The sequence below is a fragment of the Herpailurus yagouaroundi genome, unplaced genomic scaffold (assembly GCF_014898765.1).
Source record: "Herpailurus yagouaroundi ecotype Mexico unplaced genomic scaffold, PumYag 205, whole genome shotgun sequence".
Classification (NCBI taxonomy): domain Eukaryota; kingdom Metazoa; phylum Chordata; class Mammalia; order Carnivora; family Felidae; genus Herpailurus; species Herpailurus yagouaroundi.
Genome location: NW_024412436.1, coordinates 12,293,716 through 12,303,978, shown reverse-complemented (window position 1 = coordinate 12,303,978; position 10,263 = coordinate 12,293,716). Strand labels below are relative to the sequence as shown.

The window sequence follows — 10,263 nt, the reverse complement described above, 5'->3', positions numbered from 1 at the left end:
GCACTTAGCTCAGCACCCGGGGCTGGGAAGCACTTAGCACAGCACCCCACAAACCAAAGCAGCTGATAAGCATCTGCCATTGATATTTTGATGGTAAACAGTTTGAAAGTTCAAATAAAGCTGTTGTGATGAATTTCTTGCTGTCAGACCTGGAGACTTAACAGTTATTTCAAGCCTCTCCTTTGGTATCCTTGCTCTGAAAACAACCACTTATTTTGCCTTCATGAGTTTATCTGAAAATGGTTCAGTGCTGCATCGTGGACCCACGCAATGCGGGTCCGCGGGGCCAAGGCTGAGACCTTGGGGAAGATCTCCCGACAGGGAGTCGATCTCAGGTGATCCTGGTTCCGCAAAGAACTGCCGGGTGGGTCTCCACCGCCGAGGGCTGACGCACTGGGCGCTCCGGCGGGGGTGGGGAGGGCTGTAGAGAGACCTCCTGTGGCCAGAGAGCCCCTACTGGGACCAGCAGCACTAAGGATACTGAGACTCCGTGAGCATGTACGTGTGCCGGGCTCCAAGCTACGTGCTCAATGCATTAGCCCATTTCACTCATTACCATCCTATGAGTTTGGCACAGTTATCTCCCCCGTTTTGAGGTTTTACATAAGCAAGGCCTGTGCAGGCCTCTGAGTGAGCAGAAGTCTGCAGGCGGTGTTCTGGACCACCGTGCCCTGTGCACAACTGTCCCAGGCTGGGGCGGCGGGAGGGAGGCTGGGCTGATTTGTGTAAGAAGCCAGGACGGAGGAAATAGACGTGACAGCCCCAATCCTTGCCCCCTAAAGTATGAAGTTAGGGCGATCAAACAGGATGAAACAAACTCTATGGCAGGCCAGCTATCAAGGCCTCCAAGAGGAGACTCCCAGAAGCAGGGAGTCTGGGCTGGTGATTTCTGCTTAATACTAGGAACCAGGGGCTAATCGAGGAGGCCCGGGTGGGGAACCAGGGGCTCTGGGGCAGGACCAGTGTACGCACAGCAACTAAAAAGTAACCTGAAACAGTGAAGCCCAAGTGTGGAGCTCTGCGTGCCGATGGCCGCAGGGACCGGGTCTGCAAAGCAGCAGGGAATCCTGGAAAGCCTGGCAGAGAGGCTGAGGGAAGCAGGAATGGCTAATACCTCGTGGACTGAGCCTCGGCGTTCTTTGCCAGTTTGCAGAAATAATTGCAGAAGTAACAGGCTTTCTGCAAAAGGGTGGCTGGAGGAGCCTCAAGGTTTAAAAGGATACTCTGGGGGTGCCGGCGGGGGGGTGCTTAGTCAGTTAGGCATCTGACTTCGGCTCAGGTCATGATCTCACAGTTCGTGAGTTCGAGCCCCACATTGAGCTCTATGCTGACAGCTCAGAGCCTGGAGCCTGCTTCGAATCCTGTCTCCCTCTCTCTCTGCCCCTCCCCGACTTGCACTCTGTTTCTGTCTCTCAAAAACAAACGTTAAAAAAATTTTTTTAAAGATAATCTGTATGAGACGCACTTGTATCTCAGGCTGGAGGAGGCCCACGCAGGTTGTGCGCACCGGCATCCACCTCAGAGCAGGACACGGCCCACACACCGCGAAGCTGGAGAGAACACGTAACAACGTGCAGCCTCCCCCAGCGGGTCCCAGATGCACATCTAACCCGGATCAGTCGGCTCCAACCTGCAGACCCCCTGAATGCAAACTGCTGGGGGCCGCTGCGGACCCCAGCGTCGTTCTAGGATTCTGACACGTGGCCACTCTGTTGCTCCCGAACACCTTCCTGATTTGGGAGAAGATAGGAACTTAGTTCAAGGTCCCCCAAATTAGGGCAGAGCTGAGGGCAGAGGATGGGCAACACCCACACCGCCAGCATGAATCTCCGTGTTCACTTAGACGCCCTCTTCTGTACAGGTAGCACAGAAGGGCTGCTCAACACCATTAATTCTCCTCTCGATACCACGCTTCTCCCTGCAGAGCAGAAGCTTCATGAAGGCAGCGGCTGCCCTCTTCGTGGCACAGAGCCCCGGGTATGTGTTTATTTTACGCTTATTACAAAAGGAAAAGTCTCTGCCTTATTTTAGGGCTTCAGAAGACAACCTGGTTAAATACAAAAAATACACAGGAGAAAAATCCTGGTTAGGCGGTGAAAGTGGGTGGAAACTTACCAGCGGTACCCATGAAACCAATCACAGGTTCGGAAGCAGAGAAAGCAGCGGCACAGGCGAGACCACTTGGGGGGGGGGCGTGTCTGCCACCACCTCAAATACTTAGGTCCAAGCACAAAACCACCGTTCCATCGACAACCCTTTATTATTCAACTTAGGTAATAGTCAAAAACTCAGTTAGTGTGGATGGGCGAGAAACTAGGCTAACATAGCAAAAAGTGCGTTTTCCTTTGGCAAAGGCCCAAACAATACGTAGAGACACTCATCAGAAGGGGAGATCCCCCTCAAAATCAAGGTGAGGAAAATACCAGTTACTGCCTTACAGTAACACCAGCCCGAGTGCCTCACGGGGAGTCTGTCAGCAACACAGATCAAGACACCCCCCCACCCTCTAGTCCGCCAGCTGACTTATAAGCATTGACGATGAACTCTTCGATGAAGAAGTCAAATATCGGTTCTGTTCCACGAGCAATAAAATCACAAAGCCAACAAAGGTTTGAAATTTAGGGCAAGCTAGTACAATTTCCTGCTTTTAATGTGCACGTATTTTAGATCTGACAACTTTTTCACGTGTAGCGTCTCAAATTTCAAACAAAAAAGCCATGAATTCATGCATGTCCTGCCTTCAGTCAATTCTTCCAACGTCTAGACTTCAGAGCTGCTGATGACACTAAATTCCATGCCACGTTGGTTGAGTCTGTCGATCAACTTTGTTCTGAAGAAGGCGGCTCCTGGGGTGAAGACCCCGCCCCTGTAAGACAGAACAAGGAAAACAGTGCCCGAGGCCGGTCTCCAGGCCTCCCCTCTGCTGGCGTGACCCGCCGGAGAAGCAGCTATTGAGCCAGCAGAACTCCTGAAACCGTTGTTCCCTCATGGACACGTTTGGGTTCCATTCTGAAAATGAGCCAACGAACAAAGGAGCTACAAAGCAGCCCCAGCAAACCCGTCCAGACTGGCCCAGCCCCCAGGACACGGCTGTGTGCTCGAGGGGCAGTGAGGGCCATCAACCCAAGGGACTCCTGCTGCTCATAAAGCCAGTCCTCGGAGTCAGGAGGATAGAAAAAGGACCTGAGTGAAATAAACTTAGGCAATGAATTATTATGAAAGCACAAATAAGGCTTAAACTGAATGGAAGACGTTTCTTTAACTATAATGACTAACATTTTAAAAAATACGTTAAATATTTTCAAAGGGTATAGAGTTGACGCTTGAATAACATGGGTTTGAACTGCGTGGGTCCACTTACATGTGATTTTTTTTTACAGTGTAGTACTATAAATGTACTTTGTCTTATGATTTTCTTAACATTTTCTTTTCTCTAGCTTGCTTGGTTGTAAGAATGTAGTATAATATATGTCAACAGTAAGCTATTAGTTAAGTTTGGGATGGGTAGTTAAAGGTTACACATGAATGGGGTGCCTGGGTGGCTCAGCTGGTTGAGCATCCGACTTCGCCTCAGGTCACGATCTCACGGTTTGTGAGTTCGAGCCCCACGTCGGGCTCTGTGCCGACAGCTCGGCGCCTGGAGCCTGCTTCGGATTCTGTATCCCCCTCTCTCTCCATCCCTCCCCCACTCACACTCTGTCTCTCTCTCTCTAAAATAAACGAACATTAGAAAAAATTTTTAAAAGTTATACATGGATTTTCGACTGCCCAGGGGGCGTCAACTATAGAATTATTTGAAAAAACCTAATGAGACTTCGCTTTATACACTGTTTATGTCCGTCACTTAATACCGTTTCGGGTCATATCTACATTTATTTGTTTCTGAGTTTGTGGGCCTATGGCTCATTTGTAACGCTGGCCTACTTCTACAGGAACAGTTAAAGGCTCCAGTGACAGAGCCCAATCGATAATCATCTAGCCAAGCTGCCATGAATGAATCCACACACGGTATCAGGGCCGCCCATGGCCAGCTGGGTATCATCAGCACTGACTAGAGGCTCCTGATAATACTATTTAACAACGAGGGCCTTTATAGCGTAGCTGACTCCAGACCTGAGCTGTTTTTACAAGGAACTAAAGTCAACTTACGTGACTCTCACACTTCCTGTCTCCTCTCATTTATCTATCTCTGCACTGTTCTCAGAGGCCACTAAGACACGGTCCTTCTTACAAATTTAATTTACCTCTATCTTTGGTTCAAAGGGAATGTGCATGCTTATGTGCAGACCCACTGCCTGAAAACAGCATCAAAAGAAGCGAAAATATAACGCGAATGAAAAAGGCCTCTTCGAATTAGAAGAAAACCAGACTTACATGCTAGGAAGATCAGAGGCGTCATTTAGAAGAGTCATAGCTGCCTGGACCATGGCTATGGGGGTAGCCACATAGCCAGGCTCTGCGGAAGACAGATGATCGAAGAAAGATGTTAATGCATTCGGCAACACTCAAAAATCAAATGGGAGGTTTTATTCTGACACTTGATTTTGGCTCAGGTCAGGATCGCACAGTTTATGGGTTCAAGCCCCACATCGGGGCCCGCGATGACAATGCGGCACCGGCTTAGGATTCTTTTTCTCCCCCTCCCCCACTACAGCTCACACTGTGTCTCTCAAAATCAATAAACTTAAAAAAAAAAGATTCAACTTTTTTTTTTTTTTAAACGTTTATTATTTTTGGGACAGAGAGAGACAGAGCATGAACGGGGGAGGGGCAGAGAGAGAGGGAGACACAGAATCAGAAACAGGCTCCAGGCTCCGAGCCATCAGCCCAGAGCCCGACGCGGGGCTCGAACTCCCGGACCGCGAGATCGTGACCTGGCTGAAGTCGGACGCTTAACCGACTGCGCCACCCAGGCGCCCCAAGATTCAACTTTTTAACGAAAAACAACTGAGTAACTTTAAAAAAAGTTTCTAAGCAAGGGGAACCTCAGTGTTTACAGTTTGGTCAAATAATAAAAATACAGTCAATTTATCTTAAGAAGCCTGGTGGGAATTTGAAAAGAAGGCAAGACACAACGATATCTTTGCCATCTGGCTTGACTGAAACTGCAAAGCAGACCCCCTTTGATCTACCAGAGGTGGTGGTCATTACACTTATAATTAGGCTGTAATTCACAAGCAGAAGTGTCTCCGCACCGCTCTGTAAAATTGACAGCCGAAGTTCTTGAGCTTTTTTGGGTGACAGACCCTTTTAGCCACCCATCAAAAGCCTGCATCCTCCCAGGAAAATGCACATAGCACACACATTTTACAAACAATGTAGGGCTGTTCAAAGATTGCAAAGAAACCTTGGCCCACAGCTTTATGTTACAATTATACTGCTTTCAAATGACCCTTGAGTAGGAGAATATATATCAACCAGCCCCTTTTCTTATCAATATTAAAATATGCTGTTCAGAATTATTAAATAATACTAAAAAAGAAAACCAGGGGGAGGGATACACTAACACAATTAGATAACAATGTCAATCCTTCCTTTAACAGAATAATTTATATTGTTACTTAAATAACTTGTGCAATTTATGGGGCGCCTGGGTGGCGCAGTCGGTTAAGCATCCGACTTCATCCAGGTCACGATCTCGCGGTCCGTGGGTTCGAGCCCCGCGTCAGGCTCTGGGCTGATGGCTCAGAGCCTGGAGCCTGTTTCCGATTCTGTGTCTCCCTCTCTCTCTGCCCCTCCCCCGTTCATGCTCTGTCTCTCTCTGTCCCACAAATAAATAAAAAAACGTTGAAAAAAAAAATAACTTGTGCAATTTATTTCTAAAATAATTAAGCTCTAAGAAAAAAATATCATAATACTGCTTTATACCTTAGGACAACGTAAAACGCCCCAGCACTCTTATGTCATATGTGAAATACCTGGTCCTTTCACCTGAGTACAAATTCTGGTATTTGGTTTGCCCTTCTCGGGACCAAAGCCTTGGCTGTATCCTTGACCAAAGAACCTCAATGTAAACGATGAGCCATCCATCTGAGGAAAAAGCAAAGGCCTTATTTATTAAAGATGTCATCTCCTTCCTAAACACAGTAAATATTCTATTTCGTATGAGACATTTTCAGCAGGTGAAGACATCAGTATTCTGCCGGAAGACCCTACCATCCTTGAAGCATGGGGCAAAAATCAGTTCTTTGAAGACACAAGTTTTGATGACGGGTGTGTTGCCAGGGGAGGGAGGTGGTGAGGAACTTGGATGCGGTACAAGTTCGGTTCCTAGGCTGTGGCCTACACAAGGACAGCACCACTGAAATAGTCGTTTCAGAGGACAAGGTGGAGGCAGTTTTTATTTTAGGACGGGGGTAACGGCAGAACATGATAATCTGGTTTCACACAGCTGTTTGAGGAGACAAGACAAAAACAGCCAACAAGTAGGGGCACCTGGGTGGCTCAGTAGGTTGAGCATCTGACTCTTGACCTTGGCTCAAGTCATGATCTCATAGTTGTGAGATTAAGCCCCACGTTGGGCTCCACGCTGGGCATGAAGCCTGCTTAAGATTCTCTCTCTCTCTGTCTCTCTCTCTCTCTCTCTCTCTCAAAAAACAACTAACCAACAAGTAATGGAAATACAGGCCAGACAGAATTGAAAAAACCTGATTCAAAAAATTAAATTCTGTAGGACTTATCCAAGCATCTTTCACAATCACTAAATTTAGAAATAAGGTAACAGAATTCAGTTGTGGTCGACCAATTTTTATTAATGAGACATAATTAAAATATGATCCCTGTCTTTTCTGGAGCTGATAGTTTAGTGAGTGCGCACACACACACACACACACACACACACTCAGATCTAATAAAAATATGAGACATGAATTAAAAGATGCAGGACAAGTTCAAAGGAGGGCATTATTAGATCTACTGAGGAAAATGGGGCAGGGTTTTGAAATGTGTCCTCTCTCTCTCTCTCTCTCATGGAAGTTTATCACACAGAAAGGTAGGGTGGTTACCAGGAAGGAGAAACCATCAAAGGCAAGAAGGTATGTGGCATCACAGTGGACCGCAGTCTAACATGGCTAGAACACACAGTCCAAGAGGAGAGGGGTGGCACTCGTGTTATCAGAGGTGCAGACAAGGACAGACACTCGTGCTAGGACGTGTCCCCTCCCCTGCCTGATCACAGCCTCTCAGGCTGGGTGCGTATTCACTGTTACAACAATTTTCAATATGGTCTCCAGGCTGCTACTATCGACTCAGCAGGGTTGGCATGAAAATGAAACCCATCTGCTGTCCAGCACCAGATGATGAAGGACCTCACTCCTGCAGAGACGACTTCCATTCATTGGCACTCCAGGGGTGTGAACCAAAACCACGAAAATCTGACCTGGAACCCACCTACCTCCACCCCAGTGATCAAAACCTTGGCAGCACATTAGCATAACTGGCCTTTTAAAAAGCCCACTGTTCAGGCCACATTCCAGACCAAACAAACTTGAATCTCCGTCATCAGTTTGGGGCTCTTTCTCCAAGGTGAGAACCACTGCTCATATTTCCAGGCCCTGCTCCCATCTACTGCCTCAGAATGTCCTGACACTGGTTCGGGACAAGTCTTTGGAAAAGCTCCCTGGGGGTGGGGGTGGGGGGTCCTGATCAAGCCCTAGGTAAGAATCACTGCACGTGCCGCAAGTCAGGGAACCAGGCTGAAGAAGGTGGCGACGAGGTCAGATCTGTCTTAGACTGTGCACAGTAGTGGGGACAAATACTTACAAATCACCCATCTGATAAGGGATTAATATCCATACACACGGACCACCAAAAACTCAACAACAAAAACGCAAACAACTAATTCAAAAATGGGCAAAGGACTTGAATTGGCATTCTCTGAAGGCGACCTACAAATGGCCAATAGGCACATGAAAAGATGCTCAACATCACTCATCAGGGAAACGCAAATCAAAGCCACAATGACATTTCACACCCGTTAGAACTACTATTAATAAAAACACAGGGGGCACTTGGCTGGCTCAGTCAGTGAAGCGTGTGACTCTTGATGTCAGGGTCGTGGTTTAAGCCCCATAATGGGTACAGAGATTACTAAAAAAAAATAAAATAAAATAAAATAAATGAACTTAAAAAACAACGGGGAAACAAGTGTTGGCAAAGGCTATGGAGCAACCAGCACGTCCATGCGCCATTGACGGGAAGATAACATGGGTCGGTGCGCTCAAAGGGTCTGATGGCTCCTCAAAAAATTAAAAATAGAATTACCATAGGATCCAGCAATTGCACTTAGGGATATTGACCCCAAGAACCGAAAGGAGGATCCTGAGGATATATTTATACACCCATGTTCCTAGCAGAATTATTCACGGTAGCCAAAGGGGGAAGTAACCCCAGTGTCTGTGGATGGATGAATGGAAATGTGGTACGTATGCACACGGTGTGTGTGTGTGTGTGTGTGTGTGTGTGTGGAGGGCATGTGGCAGGGGGGTCTGTGTGTGTGTGGTATGTGTGTCTGTGTGCACGCGGGTAAGGGGTGTGGGGGGGTTGTGTATGCAATATTGTGTGTGTGTGTGTAGGGGGTGTGCATGTGTGTCTCTTGAGTGTGTGAGTGCGTATGTGTGTGTGGTGTGTGTGAGAGTGAAAATGAACTACTATTCGTCCTTAAAAAGGAATGCAATCTGACACCTGCTACAACCTGCATGAACCTGGAGGAGGTCACGCTGAGTGCAATAAGCCAGTCACAGAAGCACAAGGACTGTGTGAGTCCACACGTACGAGGCACCGAGAATGGTCCAATTCAGGGAGGCAGAGAGGAGGCCGGTGGTTGCCAGGGGCTGGGGGAAGGAGAAAAGGCAAGTTGTCGCTTAACAGGGACAGTTCTAGTTCTGCACGAGGAAAAGGCTTGGAGACGGGTGGTGACGGCTGCACAACAGCACAAATGCGCTGCGTGACCACACGAATTTGCATAATATGGATGTTTTGAATAACAATATGGATTCGATACCACTGAACACTTAAAAATGGTTAAGATGGTAAATTTTATGTGCCGTTGGGGGAAGAGGGAAAAAGGAAGGGAGAGGAGTCAGAGCCTCGTAAGGCGGGGATGATGGGTTTGGAGAAAAATCTAGAATGATGCCTATGTCTGTGACTGGACAGATGACGGTGCCACCAACTGAGCTGGGAAGTAAAGGAAGACGGGAGTTTGGAGGAAAGAAGCTCAGATTCCGCCACCTTCAGTTTTCAGCAGCTGGGCGTGGAAGCTGGAGATCTCAGGGGGTCTGCTGACCAGGCGCAGGGGGAGAGGGGTGGGGGAGGCTGGAGCCCTGGGGGTGGTCCACACCCAAGGGTGCCGGGAAGGAGGACAGGCACAGAGCGGTCACCTGGACTCAGAGGCCAAGAGAAGCGGTATTTCAAGGAGGACAATAATGTCAAAGAAAACAGCAAAGAAGGGCTCAGCGCACTGAACCCACTTAGCAGTTATAAGAGCAGCGTGGACTCTGGCGAGGGGACCGCACAGGGTGAGGGGAGCGCCCAGGACTCCTCCTTAGGTCGGCGTGTGTCTAGGATGCGGAGAAGGAACCCGTAGTGGGGCAGGTGGAGAATCACAGGACCACTGGGGTCACAGTAAAGGTGAAGACGCAGGCAGGTCTGACTCTAGCGCCCGCCACACCCTGGCCGCGTGACCTTGGGCGCACAGACCCGCTCTGATGACTTCCTCCACCGTAAGCGGGAAGACTGAATGCGATGTCAAGCACTCGGCTCTGTGCCCGCTGCACACAAGAAATGCTAGATTTAAGGAGCACGGGTGGCGGGACTAGTCCTGTGCGGAATTCTTCTCCGAGGGGAGGAAAGAAGGGGAGGGCGGGGGCCGTGGGTCGGAGAACAGGAATCGGGGGGCGCACAGCACACATTCTCAAGTCCACCGCGAGGCAGGAGGTGTGGCACCTGCGGACGGAGAGGAGGGCTGGGGCCGGTACCGTGTGAAAAAGCCCCTGGGAGGAGACGGACATCTAGATGACTAACTACACGTAACCGGAGCCTCAGACGGCGCTTTCCAGCCACGGGGGGAGGTGTGCACGTGGGGGCACACATTCGAGGGGGGAGGCATGCATGGGGGGCACACATTCAAGGGGGGGAGGGCATGCATTCGTGGTGCTACCATCCTCTTGGGGGGAGGACCTTCCAGCGGTGCCTGGTGTGAGCGGGCGAAATAATGACCCCACTGGACCCAGGGTCTGTAAACCATGTGAGGGAAACGAAGCGCTC

The 10,263-nt window shown here is 49.0% G+C and overlaps 2 protein-coding genes across 2 annotated transcripts in view; one reads left to right on the top strand and one right to left on the bottom strand.

The window, feature by feature from the left end:
* LOC121015138 (kinesin-like protein KIF28P) overlaps positions 1-1,308 on the top strand; it is a 78,660-nt gene extending 77,352 nt beyond the window's left edge. The window contains exon 24 of the mRNA XM_040451886.1: positions 1,102-1,308. Coding sequence (XP_040307820.1) covers positions 1,102-1,215 — 114 coding nt within the window. The 3' untranslated portion in view covers positions 1,216-1,308. The remainder of the gene's footprint in view (positions 1-1,101) is intronic.
* A 928-nt stretch (positions 1,309-2,236) lies between these two features.
* SCCPDH (saccharopine dehydrogenase (putative)) overlaps positions 2,237-10,263 on the bottom strand; it is a 37,657-nt gene continuing 29,630 nt past the window's right edge. The window contains exons 8-10 of the mRNA XM_040451655.1: positions 5,919-6,054; positions 4,375-4,456; positions 2,237-2,866 (exon numbers count right to left, since the gene is read on the bottom strand). Coding sequence (XP_040307589.1) covers positions 2,761-2,866; positions 4,375-4,456; positions 5,919-6,054 — 324 coding nt within the window. The 3' untranslated portion in view covers positions 2,237-2,760. The remainder of the gene's footprint in view (positions 2,867-4,374; positions 4,457-5,918; positions 6,055-10,263) is intronic.